The sequence below is a fragment of the Pantherophis guttatus genome, chromosome 6 (assembly GCF_059756535.1).
Source record: "Pantherophis guttatus breed Tessera chromosome 6, ASM5975653v1, whole genome shotgun sequence".
Lineage (NCBI taxonomy): Eukaryota > Metazoa > Chordata > Lepidosauria > Squamata > Colubridae > Pantherophis > Pantherophis guttatus.
The window spans coordinates 46,591,425-46,609,817 of NC_142068.1; the positions used below are offsets into that span (position 1 = coordinate 46,591,425).

Genomic DNA, 18,393 nt, shown 5'->3' on the forward strand with positions numbered 1-18,393 from the left:
TTTGACATCGTAAATAAAATCCTAAGAAACACTAAAGTGCCTTAAAGCTTCCTAATACATTTTATATAGCTTTTGTATTCTATATCATATGCAAAAAACAACAAACTACAGAAAATCCAGATACTGTACAATTATAAAATAATAAATACTTAGAAGGCTTGAATGTAGAAATAAATGTTTAAACCCTTCTTCAAACAAGGATTATTAAAAGAAGCAGAGATGAAGTAATCCACATTTCTAAGGGGAATTAGAAAGGGGGAAAAGCCCCAAGAAAAGCCTTGCTTTAGCTCACAGGTGTCAAACTTGATTGCATCACATGACTGATGTGACCTATCGTGACTTTTTTCCCTTAGTGGAGCTGGGGTGTGGCCTGCGTGTGATGCATCCGGTCCACAGGTTGCTAGTTTGGCCTCCCAGCTCTAGCTGATTCCAAGTAGGCCGCCACCATTCAGGACACCACCTGCAAAAAAATCCTTAGAAAGCTATGAGAGCTTTAGATTCACAACTTAGAGGGGAAGAGGTTCCTTCAGGTAGGCAGGGTCTGAGCTATTTAGGAATTTCAATGCTAATAAAAACACTTAGAATTTAATATGGAATTCTACTACTGGTTGCATGGCCATGGGAAGGTGTGGCATCACATTTTATGATGACCAGAAGTGCATTACATTACACTCATTTTGGGTCCTTCATAAGTGACCAATCAAGGATTACATGTAGCACCAAAGAACTCCAACCAGAAGCCTTTCGAAGTGCTTGAGAGCATCTGACCTTATGCCAATGGGTGTATTTTCCTTAGCAAGAAGTCTACTCACACTCCTATTTTACTACATTCTAGAATATTTACTATATTCTAACCTTGTCTCTTTTAAAATCTTTGCATTATGGGATAAGCTGTCACTTCATTTTAATAAATCAGTAATAATCTTTTAGATTTTCCCATTTGTTATGTGCTAGATGTCTCAAAATATCATTTAGACATCTTCCATATACAGACCTTCACATAGGTTCCCAATTTTCCCAACCAAACATATGGTTGTGGGGATGATAAAAGCTGTAGCTTCAGCTCATTTGAAAGATAATTAAACACATTTATGGTTCCAATTCTAAATACACTTCCTAATGTGAATTTAGGATTAGAACCATAAATGTGCTTAATTCTAGAGAATTTACCATGCTGAATAAAACAACTTCAGAATAAGTAAGGAAAAAACTACTGAATAGATACAAGCACAAGAAACAATACAATAAGTATAAATGTTAACTAAGTTTGCTATTTAAATACAATATAACAGAGAAACAAAAGCAATGAATCACTTTATCTATGAAATCTGAGGAAAATATACCTAATATATATATTAATGGGCTGTTTTGCAAGAAGCTGAGTTTATCTTACTAAGTTTTGATGCTCCCATTCCCATCTTTATTTTTGGAGGAAAACAAAGACTTTAGTTCAAAAATTCTCACTTTTTAAGCAACTTCGTTGCTAAATAATCTCAGATTCCTTCAAGGAATAGCTAAAAAAATCATATATCTGATCATTAGAGCTCCTAAAACTGTATATATGTATATGTGTATGTATGAAAGAAGGGAGGGGAAGGGAAAGGGAAAAGGAAAAGGAAAAGGAAAAGGAAAGGAAAAGTCTTTACTTTCCATTCAACTTGATAACTGAAGCAGTTAATATAAATAAATTGAAGCCAGCTATTAAAATATAAAATAAGATTTTATTGCATTTGTAAACATTCTCATTTAATAATCACAATCAATTTACATCATACGAGTCTGAACTATAATAAAGTTACAATGTTACAATACAAAATCCTCACAAAAGCATCAGATGGAGCAAAATTTCTTAGCAAATATATAGTCTGATTGGACACCATGTTTAATATACCTCCCAAAGCAGTTAATTTTAAGCTCCTCACTCAGACTGCTGCCTCCAGGCACTGCCCATGATCACCACTATAATCAACTCGGCACTCCAACAAAAACATATGCTTCAAGCCATTTAGGGCTTTAAAAGTCAACAGCAATACCTTGAAAACTGGCAGTCAGTGAGGATCACTAAAGGTAGATACAATCATAAATAATTCCAAGGATTGGGATGAAAAGGTGACTCTGCTTAACTCATTTTCCAAAGGCAGAGAGAAGACACAAATGTAACATCTAACAAAAAGCATTTCATAGCCTACACTGTTCTAACTTAAGATGTTTAGAGATTATGCCATTCTCAACGGAAACATTATACATGACAAACAGACTAGAGGATCTTTTGGTAGCGAAACTTGCAATCAAGTGCATAATATATGAATGCAGAAGGGGATTTTTTTTTTCTTTTGCAGAATAAAAAGCCAATACATTCTGAATTAAATTAATTAACAAGCACACATTAAATTGCCAAATAGGAAATTGCCAAATAGGAAATAAGAATTAAGAAGACACACCTTTTCCTTTTTCCCTATAGGTTATTATAACCAATTAGGTTATAATAATTGTCCCCAAACTCTTTCTATTCGCCATAAAGTTTATATAATCCAATGCAGTCTCCTCTCTTTTTAAAGATTTTAACTCTTGTTATGGTTAAAAATAACCATAATAATGTGAAATATTGTATTTTAATTTGAAAATGAAAAGGGAAGAAATCCAGAAAGGGCTCAAATAAACACTGCTAAATTGACACAGGAAAAATAAGTAGTACTACCTAGTGTTCATACAAAGAATTCCTTTTTATTCTATACTGGTCTCTGTGGTAACAACAGGGTGCCTGTATTGTTGTTATAACTGCTTTTGCCTTTATAGAAGGACAAAGGTTAATTGCTTTTCTGGAGGTCACCCAGCAAGCCAACACTGGAGTCAAAAAATTGGACCCAAACTTCCTTATTCCAAGGCATTATTTAACTATTTCTTTGCAGTTATTTCTTGTACACACAGCATGCTTTAGAATCCATCCAGAGTCTCGAAACCAATAGGATTGACAAATCCCTTAATCCCTGCATGGAAAAGAAAGTAGCATAAAAATAAATTCAGCAGTGGGGTTTTGAATCATGCCTTAGTAGACTACTGCTGTATGATAGATTCCATAAATTCAAACACAGATCGACAACAGTTACTTTGTTGCAAGCACACCATTCCATTCACACTTGAATGACAATAAGGAATTTCACAGCAAAGCCATAATATGGCCATAATATTTGGAGAAAATCCGCTCTTTCCATAAATGCTAGAATATTCAGGGCTTCCAAGTGTAAAAACAGTGCAGTACTGAATAACACAGATTTTACATCTTTTCTCCACAGAATTTTTCTTAACACATTCTATAACTAGTGAAATTTAAGAACAAACTTTAAATATCGTGCATTATCTAACTAATCCAATCCAGAAATCTTTGGCATGCATTTTTGAGGATATATCTTTAACTCCCAGAATCAATTGTCAAGGTAAGTGCTGTTCTTAAAAGGCACTCCTTCCCTCACCCCTTATTTGAATTCAACTTCAATTATTTCCAATCATTTCATCTAAAGCAATTTTCAAGCACTTGTTAAGGGATCCTCTCCCTCACTGGAATTCCAATGGAAGCTAAAATAAAGCTGTGCATCATCAGCTATATAAAACCACAAACAAATTTTTCCAATGTTTCACATAGATATTAAGCAGCCCAAGTGATAACAACTTATGAAATTTCTCTTATCGAATTCTGGATATTTTACTTTTTAAACACTATCAATTAAATAATTCATATGCAAAAACAAGAGAAGGCTCCCACCAAAGAATCTTGCAGGCTAAATCCAAGAGCTGCGGGGAGGGGGAGGGGGGTGGACACACAACAAATGTGAGATAAAGGGAATAGATACTACCCTTAAGGCCTCATAGAGAATTATCATTCTCAGCATTTGGTGTGTGTTTTAAAAAAACAAGCCTAAAATGTTTTTTTTTTAAAAAAAAAAAAAAAAAAGAAGAAGAAGCCTTTAGCCTGAAATGATAGGAAATTCAACTAGACATTTTTTCTAGTTCTGTGTTTTCCCCCGATTAAACTAATTATCCCTGTGGAAGTATTTTCCAGGCATGCGCATATGCACCCTAAAGATTTCAAAAGGCCCTTGAAGCAGAAGGGCTTAGTCTGAAAATAGCTGCTTTGAGAAATACTTCACTGAATAATTTGCACAGGCCCAATAAGCATGACTAGGTGGCTCAGTGGCTAAGATACTGAGCTTGTTGATCAGAAAGGTCGGCAGTTCGGTGGTTGGAATCCCTAGTATAGGTCTCCTGTGTGAGCAGGGGGTTGGACTAGATGACCTCCAAGGACCCTTCCAACCCTGTTACTGTTGCCAAGCATGTTTCTTCCTACCTTCTAACAGGGGTAGGGATAGGGCCTTTTACAAGTATGCTTCATATGAAATTTTGCCCATTACTTATGAAATATTATATCTTTTTAAAAAAAAGAGAAGGGAGGATAAGTGGTTATAAACTTTTATGGAAATACTCACCACAAAATATATTGTGCATTTTATCCAGTTTTCAATTGACTCACTACAACTACATTTACTAATCCCTCCGACAATACTTGTTTAACTGATAGTATAAAATTGTAGTTATTTTTACAGTCAGTGAGCACTCACAATATCTAATTAAAAACAACTAAACTCTAGCCCTACCAGATTGTCTCAACCAAATTACAATCCCTTAGTTCCACATTTCCTAAATAAAATGACAATATATCTACCGGATAAAATATTGCAAAGAGATATAAAAAAGCAACATTGTATATATCACATTCTTAAAAAAACTACATAATTTTTACTCTAGTTACTGTATAATTGGAGACTTCTATGGAAATATCTGTCTGAACAGGTATTTTAAAAATGTGACATACTACCACGCTGTGCATGGAATATGCAACAAACACATTCATTCAATAGGATGCATCTACTCAAAACTGCCAGTTTTACTGTCTTTAATAAGTACAAAAATCCTCCAAGTGCAATATGCGGATTTGGTGACCTGTGGAAAGTGTGTACAGGTAGCTCATTTAGCTACCACAAGTAGGATTAGCAACTCAGTTGTTAAGTTAAACTGTCACTATGTGAAACTGCAACCATGCTTATGGTCTTACTTCAGCTTTTCTTTGCTTTACAGACCTGAAAAAGTCATAAATGTAAGGAGTGGTCATAAGGTTACTTTTTCATTGCTGTCATAACTGTGAACATTAAATATAGCAGTCACAAAATGAGAACTGCTTCTTTTTTTCCTTGAAAAAAGTATAAAAGTGTTTACACTGAAAAACCTATCACCAAGGCGCTTATAGGTGACATTAAGGTGGCACTACGGGAAAGAAAACTGTTTTAGCCAGAGTAAGAACCAGTATTTAGGAATTGAAGGCTATTAAAAATCCTTTCAAACACTAAGTGTGTGAGAGAGTGATGCAATCTTAGCTGAAGGGGGAAAGGACAGAATAATATAGGAAACAAATGGTGATACAAAATTGATCTGCTAGCTGGAGGGATAATATCAGAGACCATTGAATTATGCCATGTTGGAAAAGTCGGGCAGCAAAGATGGCAGAGATGTGGAAAAGGAGAGTATCTTCCAGAGAACCATGGTGATCTGAGAAGCCACAACTGGAAGAGAAGCTGGAAGCCCATTTTTGTTCTCTTTGCACTCCAGACTGTGATCCAAAGAAGAGGATTGAAAAAGACTGAGCACACCCATGCATACAAAGACAGAAGGAGATATACCGGTAGATGGGAGTAATTAAAATCAAAACATGGAGAGAATGGCAGCAAGGGCAGGCAATGGGTGAAAGCAACTGCTCAACCAGTGGGTAAGAGTGGACTAAATGAAGAGGGTTTTGAATAGGAGGAAGGAATAAATGATGAAAAGGATGGGCAATCGTGTATCAGTGAACAGATTAAACATTATTGGAAATTGTACGAGACACTTCCCAGGGAAGCAATAGCAAACTAAGATGGCTTCACTTTTAGTGGAGCTGACAATCCTGGTGGACAGTGGAGCAGGTGAAGAAGCTGGCTCCCTAAGTTCCTCCCAGATAAAGGAGACGGGATTGTTCAAAGTGCTTCTTACAGATGCTCCCTGTGATGAGCGATCTCCAGAGGATTTTAGAGCTCTGGGAGTTGGGAGAGACAGCTTTACCCAAGCTACAGAGTTCAGAGCCTTTCAAAATGATACCGAGTTAGTCCAATAACCCTCTTCATCACTTTTATTGGAAACTGCAAATGTAACCTGCTTTTTGGACATTAAGAACCTCCAAAAGGACAAGTTTTATTACAATGGGTGATATTCTTCCAACCCGCAGCAAAAGAAGATTTATGTAAGTTTAAAACTTAAAAAGAAAAATGTTACTTAGAAATAAACAGTGAAAGGGTGACTAGAATGTTGATTCTGGAAAGCTTTTAAATGGACTATGGGGCCAGATTGACTAGAAACATGGTTTTTGAAAAGTTATAAGAATATTTCCTCTCAGTATATATGAAGATTTGAGTAAGAAATCTCTTCCTGGGAAAATGTTTTAGATGAGAGCAAAGGTTGATGAGATTTTGAAGGCTAGTTACTAGAGGCAGCCATAAAGACTTAAAAGATTGTATTAAAGGAGAATTCTCACTTCCCCAGAATGAAGAAAAATATTTTAATTCTGGAAGAATTTAAAGATATTTGGCCACAATGTATCCAAAAAGTACCCTTAAGACAATGGCTATCCAACCTTTTGGCTTGCCTGGGCTACACTGAGTGAAGAAGAATTGTCTTGGGCCACATATAAAATATATAAAATAGTTAATGTATATAAATATCACTAAAATCACAATAATTGTAAAAGTCTATGATCTTGCGGAGCTGCATTATTAGCTGTCCAGGACTTCATGTGGCCCATGGGCCAAAGGTTGGTCACATTTGCTTTAGACTTTTTTTAATACATAAAAATGGAAGAAATACCACAGCTATCGCTGATATAACTGAGAATCAGGCTGTTTTGGGTATGGTTTTAAAAATGGCATGATACAAGAATGATGTTGACAAAAATGTTATACAGGATCTACAAATGAAATCTACCAAGGTAAACAAATAATAAACCAGAAGAGTGACTTGGATATGTAGATTTTAACTCAGAAAAGTGACCTGGATAATTTTTTTACCTTGGATTTACAAAAGAAATGTATTATATTATTTAATGAGAAAAGGAAAAGAGAGAAGCTATCAGCTTTTCCACCATTACCTAAAATAAATAATTAAGACCTTTAAAATGAAGGTTTACAAAGTTGGCTTATTCAATCAAGGTTAAACTATATATGATCTTTTTAAAATAGATTTTAATGGGTTTTCTTGACTAGGACTGAATGATGACATATTAAAGATTTGTTTATAGACAAATATAAGAAGTAGACTGTTTCACTGTATTTTTAGAGAAAGTGATAAATTATATTAAAATTGAGAGGAGATGAGAAGAAATGAATTTGTGGGACATCATTTGAAGGGATTAAAAATTAATATTTTTAATTTATTGTTTTAGTAGCTCTTAATGGATTTTTTATCTGAATGATTTAAAGATTTATTTAAAGGTACAAGATGAGGTGTGAAATATTTTCTTTCTTTGGACAAAATGACAAGATATTGTGTAAAGTATAGCCATTTCTAGGCAAAAGAGGTGGCATATGAATTTAATAAATATTATAAAGGGCTGAAATATATATATATTCCACTCTGGAATCTCTTAATGGACTTTTGCTGATTAAGATTGAAAGCCTTTATTATTTATTATAGATAAAACAGGAGATATGGGATGAAGAGATTTTTGACAGAAATGTTAGAAACAATGTTGAGTTATTGAAAATATTTTTATTTGTCTTTCTGAAGAGAGAAGATATTTCTATATTTCTTTTTGCTTTGTTTCCTTTTTTATACACTTTCCCTTTGCCCCTCTCCCTCTTCTCTTTCTTTTTTGCCTTTTTTCCCCTTTTTTCCCCTTTTTTAAATATTTTCAGCCCATCCAAGGGAAAAAGTGCTTGTTAGGAGACGTCAAGTTTCAAAAAGTGCAGTAAGAGATTATTTGAAGGCAAGCTGATGCCTTCAAAATGATTCGTGTGAGTTTTCCTACAAAAAAAATCCCTCCACATATTTGCAACCACATATTTAATATTGAAGAAATATCTAATATATGGCTTTTCCAAGAGGAGTAATTCTTTAGAGGTTTTTTTTTTTTTAATTTTGATTTATATGCCGCCCTTCTCCGGAAACTCAGGGCGGCTTACAATGTGCTAAGCAATAGCCTTCATCCTTTTGTATATTTATACAAAGTCAGCTTATTTCCCCCACATTATTTATTCCTTTATTCCCCCAAATTGGGTCCTCAATTTACCTACCTTAGAAAGGATGGAAGGCTGAGTCAACCTTGAGCCTGGCGAGATTCAAACCTGCAGTAATTGCAGGCAGCTGGTCTTAATAACAGGGTGCTTTAAACCACTGTACTACCAAGGCTCTAAATTTAAATGCAAGGTTTTTTGTTTCTGATAATTTACAGTCCTATACTTTATAATTGCTGGATTGCATTAATTTATTTTTTGGTGATTTTGATGACTATATTATTATAATGTTGTATTTTGTTTTACTGTAGAGAAACATTAGAACATAGCAGCATTAAACATTTGCAATTAGTAAATAAACTAAATCATGGCTCAATAGAAAACCTTTGTTTAGAACTGATTACTTACATTCTCCAACCTCATAGAAATCAATTTAACATGTTTATTATTTCCCTTTCCATAAAGGTACAAACTTTGTTATTGCAATGAACTATAGTTGAATTTCATTGCTTACTTTCATGTCTGAATGAAACCTATCGTTTCATAATTTTATGAATGAAATCAGGTTTTTAAATGACTGGTCAAAGAAAAAAGCAAGCATCTTTTAAACTATTAAAAACCATAATATTTTCCCCAATCGATACTTACTATTTTAAAAAATGGCATCAGTATGCTGAGGGTGTAATGTTATTGGTCAATGGACAAGGCATCCAATGGAAAAAGTCGAGATTAATATCTTAAAAAGGAGCATGGACATCTGTTTCTCTCCAAAACTTGTGCTCATAAACCGAAAGGGCAAATTTGTTCACCAGTCACAACTATTCTTCATTTTAGTATACTACATTCTGTAAAAGCGTATTAAGGGTAGTAATACCTTGTTTCCCCAAAAATAAGACCAGGTCTTATATTAATTTTTGCTCCAAAAGACGCATTAGGGCTTATTTTCTGGTTAGGTCTTATTTTGGGGGAAAATACGGTATTAAATGCATCTATTTGGCTGACAATTTTAACTGGGGCTTATTTTGGTGGGTAGGGTTTATATTACGAGCATCCTGAAAAATCATGCTAGGACTTATTTTCCGGTTGGGTCTTATTTTCGGGGAAACATGACTGATCCCTCATAGTTTCTGCTCAACAGTTATTCTGACTTTAGGTGGCTAAAATTATTCAAATCTAGTCAGTTATTTTTAAATAAAATGTCAGCTTTATTACTATTTCACTGACTGACCAGCTTTGTAGAAATCCATTTTGTTTCATTTTTATTTATAATATAAATTAGTTTAAGATCACTTTTACTAAGGTACTTATATTTAATGTATAAATCAGACACCAGATCGATAGAAAGTAATGCAAAGGGAAAACACTACTGCCAGTGAAAGAGACAATTTGGAAAACAGTTTGCACATAAACCAAGATTTTGCTAAAGGCTTTGTCAAGCTAAAGGATTTGCTACAATGTTACTTTTTAATAACATTTTCTTTTTAATATTTTCTTCATATCATAATTCAATTCTCCTAATTACACTTTGCCACATAATAATTTAAAAAACAAAGCCAATTGAAAAAAGGGGACAAAGAACAGGTTTACAAGAAAAGGCAGCATATTTATTTTAAAAACACAAGGAAAAGAAATATTTGAAAAAATTTGTAGTCATTGCTGAAAAATACCTGAAAGAAGAGGAAAACTATCCCCATTGCAAATAAAATACTGCAAATAATTTCCACCTTATTTACTCATTTATTTTGGATCAATATGTGGACTATGTAGAATCCTTGGGGTATTGCTTTCTCTCCAGCTATAAAAATAACTCCCCAGAAATACTGCATTTAATACAGGTAAAGGTGCATAAGTTACTGTCATTATTCACTCAGTGGGTAAAGACTTTGATAAGAATAGGAAAAATACACATTCAGTTATAAATCATGCATTAAAGATTCTGTTAAGGATTGGAGTATCAACAAATTTATTTTCACAAAAATAACTATGTGCAATATATATTTAAAAGAAAAGTGAATACATTTAAATTTTCATCAAGTTATTTGTATTCATATTAAATTCAAGAATTGGAATGGAACAATTTATAATGGTGAATGAGTAAACTCAGTGACACTCTTATAAAAATGTAACTTAGGCAAGTAATGTGACCATAAAGTCAGGAAATATAAAGACTTCAACTGTGATTTATTTAACCTGATTAATTTAAACAGGCAAATTCATATTCCATGTTTTAAGCATTTTTTTCTGATCCTACATAAAAATAGTCTTGAAAAGAAATAAGATGACTAATTTATTACATGATTAACGTAGCTACTCTATCCTAGTTATAGAATAAAAACATATTGACTAATAAATTTGTTTCTTCTGTACTATAACATATAAGTATTAGAAGTTATTTAATGATTAGGTGCACTATGGCTCAGCAGGTGGCAGCACCTGGTTAAGAAAGTTAAACATGATCAAGCTTGGTTAATTCTTGACTAGGGAACTCCAAGGCTGTATGCTAGACTAGGATGCTGAGAAAATGTCCCAGAGATATGTAGTGGTAAACTACTTCCTGTATTGTTACAAAGAAAATAGCAGGGACGCATCCATGTGCTCATGAGGAAGTGAGCTCAATTTGAAGGTTTGTCTCTCTTTTAAGGTAAGGTATACATACTTCATTTAAATTTTATTACTCCTAGGTTCTATTTTTGAAAGAGAGAACCTAATAGTCCCTTGGTAATTCTTCACAACATTCCATCAGATTTACATATTAACTAAATGGATCCTTCAGTCTATCTTCCTGATTCTAGAGCCACATATAAAAAAATTTGAAAGATCACTGAAACACTCAAAACTCTACCCTTTCTTTTAAAAGTTTATTTTATATCCTCCTGCTTAATTTATTGGATTTTTCAAATCAGTCTGCTTTATCAGAACTCCAAAGAGAGATTTATTTCAGCACAATGTTCATTACTCTAACTACAAACATGGTATGTAGTTTATCTTCATTGTTTTAGTTTTTCAATAACAATGACATAATTCCTAATTCCTTTTCATCTCTACTGCATTTTCCCACAAAAATTACTATCACAAGTATGCATGTGTCACACATGCAAAGTTTAAAACAGGATTCTTTGGGGAGAATTGTTATACTAGATTTGTTTTAAGATGCTGATAGCAATTGCCAGAGCCAGAGTGCCGAAACATCTAAAGCTTGGCCTTTAATAATCACCAAAGTAATATAGCACTAGACTACGTCTGAGCAGGGACTCCCAATAGTGTCAGATTGTGTCAAACTGCAGGATTGTTATGGGATATGAGCAAATGTCCACACTTGTTTTACCCAATCAAATCTGAATTAGGCTCTAGATGTAAGTCTCCTGTGTATTAACCCATTGCCCTCCCTGTTATTACCACCACTACAGATCTTCACACTTGAAGGTTAATTTTAATTTGGCAATTTAAGTTGTTGTTTCCCATCTTTCTAGGTATTGTTCCACTCTCCCTTCTGATGATCCTTGTTTGAACTTTTACTCATGAGAAGTGGAAATGTACACAGCATGCAGACACAAAACGCACATGAATACAGAAATGGCACTGGTATTTGATTACAGAATAAGAGTTGAATTCTGTATATACTTGACTAATGAAACAAGCACATGTTTCTGGTGCAAACTCTAACCATAAATAAGAAACAGTAATAAAGTCCAACCTGTTTTAGCCATGCTTGGTATCCAGAAGATGTAAGTTGGAATCCATCTTTAGGCATGTGTATTCGTGGCTAGGAAAAAATAGACATAAGAGACCTCCTTTTATATTGGGACCTGGCTATTCTAAACTTTGTTCCAGGTGATAATAAACATCAAACATATATTCTGATATAATTTTCAAGTAAGGTATAAGTGCAAAATACAGTAATAGAACTATAATTACAAGGAAAAAAACCTTAACATTCTATAAAGGCTCCATCCCAATAGATTTATCAGTATAGTAGACTAAAATCTTTGGTAAAATATAATAAGGGACATACGACTCTCACCTCAACATACTCTGCATCTAATCTGATTTGGAGCAAACATTTTGATTCAGGTTACCCAATGAAACCACTTCAGGTTTTTTGCAACCCTTTAAGTCATTTTCTGCAGAGTACAAATGTAACTTTTTCCCCAAGCTGGCAGCGCCTGGATTGGCTGTGGCTGCATCGTACAGGTTATGAAAACTGATGTTCACATTGCTCTAAAATATGAAAATGTAGTACTTGCAAACTTTAACAATGCATTAGTGATGTTTGGATGTATGACATACGTGTTACTAGAATAAACAACAGCAATAGCACTTAAGACTTATATACTGCTCCACAGTGCTTTACAGCTGACTCTGAGCAGTTTACAATGTCAGCATATTACCCCACAACAATCTGGATCCTTATTTTACCAACCTCAGAAGGATGGAAGGCTGAGTCAACCTTGAGCCCTGTCAGGATCAAACTCCTGGCAGTGGGCAGAGTAAACCTGCAATATTGCATTCTAATCATTGCACCACCACCAAGTTAATAGAAGAATCTAATACACAGATATTTGGTATGGGGTGGGTAGGGAATGACTCAATGTCATATATATTTGTATCTGATGAAAGGGTGGACTGTGATAGATTGGGATACACGTTTCATCCTTTTTTTTTCCTCATCACACTTGGTAACTGATGCTTGAATGAATCTGTAGTACATAACAGGAAAGTATACTTCTTTGGAAAAAAAAGCCATAACTTTAATAAAATAACAATAGATTAATTGAAAAAGCCAACAGTCTTCTATATACTATTAGGAAAAGCAAAAAAAAACCCAATTCTTAAGGCAACTTTTCCCTATTCCATTTCTGTTTTATCCTATATTCTGGCAGGAACTATAAGTCTGAGTTTTTAAAAAGACTCTCATTCAGCGACTTCTCAACGGACTTTACACTGTCAATACAGAATTATCCCAGTGCTTGTTGGGAAAGCAAAGTCTTTAGTGCTTTTCAGAAGGCTAGGAGGGTAGAGGTCTGCTAAAATTCAGGGAGAAGTATGTACCATGTGGCATGGGGTGCCATGAAAGAGAGGTGCTTCCTAGCTGCCTTAGGGTGGCAATGTTTAAGGTAGGGGATCAAGTGCATGGCTACCCTAACTAATCTGATAGGGTGTGTAGATGTTCTTAGGGAAAGGTGGCCCTGCAGACAAGCTAGCTCTGGCCATATAGAATTTTAGAGGTAAAAACAGGCAACTTGTAAAACTAGGGGCACCCATTACTATGTTCACCACTGCATTCTGGACAAGTTGTAGCTTCTGGGTGATCTTCAAGGGCAGCCCCATGTAGAGCATACTGATGTTAAACTGCCATGGTATGTCAGTCAAAATCCATTTTGAGTCACTCATTTGTTTGATTTTAAAAAGCTCATCAGTTTCAGTATTGAGATCTGAACCAAATCAGGTTGATTCAATTCACATTTTCCAGATAATGTAGAAAAATTGCTTTTATACATGCACAGAAATTGTCTGAATCTCGTAAGTGTACCCACATATATCTGTACATATATCTGTGTCTAAGATACTTAAACAACATAAATAGGACCATGTCAGGAGATATTGTAACATGATCCTACTCCCTTAAGAAAAGCAGTAGAAAATGGACCAATAGCATTAATTTCATTTTAAAAGGAGATGACTGGACAAAGTTTGTTTTTAATTGTCAAGATTGTAACATTTCTTGCCTATGTTAAGAACTCAACACTCCCATGTATTTATTATAAAAGTAATACTGCTAACCAATGTTTTAAAAATCCCAAGATATCCTTTTTTATTATTTTATTTTTAAAAAGTTTTTTATTAATAATGCAAAATTAAAAAAACATTGGACATAGATATGACATCACTGGTTCCAAACATCTTCCGTCACTTTACAATAATATTAGTACTCATATAAGTACTCATATAGTTTTTAAACATACATTTATCTATAATAACATCTATATTTTTGTTCTAACACTATACATTTGTCTTGGCTACCCTCTTGTTATCTATCCAAATCATAAAACTGTTCCCATATTTTGTAGTACTTCGTTTCGCTTTTATCCTTGAGTTCCAAAGTGAGTCTGTCCATTTCTGCGCAATTAAAGACTTTCAGTAATAATTCCTCTTCAGTTGGAATATCTTTCTCTTTCCATTTTTGAGCGAAGGCTATCCATGCCGCTGTAAGTATATGCAGTAATAAATAATGTGTATCTTTCTTATATTTTCTTTCTATAATTCCCAGTAAGAAAAATTCCGGTTTGACTGCTATATTTGTTGACAAAATTTCTTCCAGTCAGTTCTTTAGTAAATTCCAAAATTTTTGCACCTTTGGGCATTCCCACCACATGTGGTAGTAATTCCCAATGGTCTCTCCACACTTCCAGCATATTGAGGATTTTCCCTTATTCATTCGTGCTAATCTTGGGGGGGGGAGAGGTGCCAAAAAATCCCAAGATTTCTTGACAACAATTCCTCAACCATGTCAACATAATTGTTTTGTGCAGAAATTGAAACACAACCTTTCTACACACATTTTACAAGCATGATTCCATTTATCATCAACACAATTCAGTGCATTATCCAGCTAAACTATCTTCAGCATTTCACTTTAACACTAAAATTCAAACGTTGTTTTGAATATTTTACCTGACTTTTAAGGTTGCCTTCTCAATGTTCTCCCTCCCAGTGTTATAAAGCCATTATCTCACTCTGATTTCATACCGGTCATCATTTTCCTGCAATCTTTAACGGATTTTTTGTTTTATTGCCTTCCTTTGCTCCTTCTTCCACAGTTAAGTTAATGGATCTGAGTAGTCTCTAGTGAGGTTTGAAAAGGCTGTTTTCTCAGAATGAGTCAATATTTTAAATTCTATGGAATGCATTTCTTTTTTTCTCCTAAAAAAACGCAGTTTTTAAAAGACAGACATTAAATTACAGGCCTCAGTTCCTATTTTCAAAGCCTAATACAACCCCTGAAGGCTTACAATATTTGAATCACAGCTGGAGCCATGGTTACCATACAGTTTAAATATCAGCTTCTTTACTGTGCAATTTGTTTTAAAAATCAGATCAGAGGTTGTGTCATAAACAAGTGCTAATTATGTAGCAAGAAAGAATAAGGCTTTTTGTGCAAGAAAGGTTCTTAAATATCTGCCTCTCCTCCATACATAAAAAGGAGAAATAAAGCAAGCTGAGAAAATTATGGAGCCAACTCTGGCATCACATATAGAGCAAAAAAAAAAAAAAAAATGTGGCTGACATTAACCTTGCAGTGTTATTCCTTTGATATGAGAGTCAGGGGGCTACTGATTATGAAAAATTCCCTGCTTTAGGTGAACAATGTCAAATAAACACAGCAATATGATTTTGATCACATAATTCTTTAAGGAAGTCTAGTCCCATCCAGCAATCTTGCTTCAAGGCTCTCCATTTCAAAGCTACTGAATTCAGAACTGCAGCTTCCTTTTGGTACCATAGAACTACTGCTGGGATGGAAGAACATTTATTATTTTTATGTGGTCCTTCGCACAGACATATTTGTTAACAACAAGAGCACAGTAATTTATTATTATCCATTATTTGTTAAATTCATTTATGCTTAGCTAAATGCTTAGCTAAGAATAAATGAATTTTTAATACAGTTTTTACAAACACTTGTCACCGCTTCAGCATTGCCATTTAGTGAACAGGACTGATGTTTTTTCTCAGCAGGGGGTGATATTTTAATGATGCAATGCTGTACTTCCTAGAAGACAGACAAGCCTCATGAGGCAGATTATAGGACTACAGAAACTCTAATTCCATTAAAAGTAGACAGCACAAGACCATTTTTAAAATTAATTTTGTTTAATGATAAAAAGTATTATAACAGGTGGGTAGCCAATTGTAAAATTAACCAAAACATAGTTAAAGGAACAGAAAAACGCTAGGAAAGCAAGGGATGTTTTCATTATCAGTGTATTTAAGACTCGGTAGAAATATAGACACTGTTCTTTGCCTCCTCTTTCCTATCTACAAAGCATCCATGTTCTTTTTTAAGCTGCCCATTAGCCAATTGATACTTGACGACATAAGTGAAAGTTTCAATTTAGAGGTAATCTTGCAGAGTGATTTGTTTAATTACTGTTGTACTCCTATAAAATGTTTGAATATTTCCAAATGTAGTAATTATTTCTGGCATGAAAATAAGCAATAATATCTTCTATTAACTAACTTATGTGTTGCTTGTCCTACTTCTGTGGAGTGTATAAACGATTCTGCATGTTCCATCCCATTTTCCATTTGTTGGTGTCTTTAATTATATGGTTGTGACTGCCAATGATAAAAACTAGGTCTGAGAAAAAGTGAGAATTGGGTGGTATTGTTTGCATTTATTAAAATGGGAAATCTAAATGGCTGCCTCAGGTTCCCTAAAATTGTTTATTTAGTAATGTCTTATAAATATGTGAAAAGCTATGGATCTTAACTACACCAGTCAGGACAGGCTACATGGTCAAAAGGTAAAGATTAAGCTAAAAGGAATATTCTGTTCTGCAGCATATATATTATCATGTCCAATATCTGGAATGTTTAAGAAAATCCGTAAGAAAATCTCTGAAAGAATTATCTTTGACAAATGCCAAGTGCTTGATTCAATTCCCCACAAAGTGGACTTTATCAGTTATGAATGAAGGCGAATATACATGTCCCAGGATAATGTTTCAGGATCCAATCTGAGTCAGTCTCTCACATTCTAGTGAGAAAGAAGTTCCCTGAAGATGGGCTCCAGCATGGGTCCGAAAGCTCAGAAGATTAAATGTCCAGTCCCAGTGACTGCCCCAGATTGGCTTTGTTCCAGTTGTGCCTAGATTAGCTGTAGTTACAACAACCTTTTAAAAAACAGTCCCACATAGAGAAAATATGTTTTGCAAAGGTATCTAGAGAATGATTGGTTGCACAAGAAACAGAAGTACTTTTAATTAAGGTGGAAAACTAGCTGCATAACAATACAATATTACAATGCTTGAAATAATATATGAATGTTCACTCTGGTTCATTAAAACAAAAATAACACAACTCCATAGTTGGGCAATACTTGCTTGCAAGTAACCAACATTCCACAATTTCTCTGAGTTCTCACTACTTTTCAGCAGGCTAAAGATTCAAAACCCAAGGAAGAAAAAGCTGTGTCACAACCATGAGGTTTGCTGTTTAGATTTATCTTGGAGAGGTGACATATTATACAATTATTAGGAAACAATATTTTAGTGCCTAAGATTGAAGGGAGGGAGAGGAAGAGAGAAAAGGAGAGAAAATTGATTTTATACCTCAGTATCTGTTTCAAATTACACAGCATTTACTAGCAAAATAGCAAGCATAATCCCCTCCCTTCCCATTTCTGAAAACTGAACAGGTTCACTATAATTCAGATTTGTTTCTTACCTTATGTGATGTATAGAGCTTTCTGACTAGGATCAGACCTTTATTTTTCTTCTCCCAACCCTCTCTTTTTGTATCAGCTAGCCTGATGAAGAATTACAAAGTCAAAAGTTTGTACACTCTTATTCGCATTTTGCTTACCTCTAATAAAAGTATAAAATCCACCTCTTTTATAATTCTAATGCAAATTTACTTTGCAGTAACCTGTAACAAAAATACTCCCTTAATCTATCTATCTATCTATCTATCTATCTGTCTGTCTGTCTGTCTGTCTGTCTGTCTGTCTGTCTGTCTATCTATCTATCTATCTATCTATCTATCTATCTATCTATCTATCCATCCATCCATCCATCCAGCTATAAAACAAAATATAATGATATATTGGAATAAAGAAATAGAAGCATTCTCTCACAGATTCAGTCATAAAAAGACACAAGTAATCTTCCATCCTTTGCAAATAAAACAAAACATAAACTATTACTCTGGGATCACTGATCACTTTCCCATCCCACACAACAATGAACGTAAAGACTGCCCAAAGCATCTATGTGCTGATTTTCAAGAAGTCCAGACTTCTTCTTCCAGGTTCTTCATTCACACACAAAGAAAACTCTACAGATAGTCCTTAACTTACAACCACAAT

The 18,393-nt window shown here is 34.3% G+C and overlaps 1 protein-coding gene across 14 annotated transcripts in view; it reads right to left on the reverse strand.

Annotated features, from left to right (window-relative positions):
• The window catches only part of BTRC (beta-transducin repeat containing E3 ubiquitin protein ligase), a 159,924-nt gene that overhangs the window by 129,586 nt on the left and 11,945 nt on the right, over positions 1-18,393 (reverse strand). For 5 of the 14 annotated variants that reach the window (XM_034439931.3, XM_087872835.1, XM_087872833.1 and 2 more), the window contains exons 2-3: positions 17,754-17,835; positions 12,001-12,069 (exon numbers count right to left, since the gene is read on the reverse strand). The exons of 4 other annotated variants lie outside the window; for them this stretch is intronic. In XM_034439931.3, the coding sequence (XP_034295822.1) occupies positions 12,001-12,057 (57 nt within the window). In that variant the 5' untranslated portion in view covers positions 12,058-12,069; positions 17,754-17,835. The remainder of the gene's footprint in view (positions 1-12,000; positions 12,070-17,753; positions 17,836-18,393) is intronic. 5 more of the 14 variants (XM_034439930.3, XM_034439934.3, XM_034439935.3 and 2 more) reach the window with 1 other exon arrangement.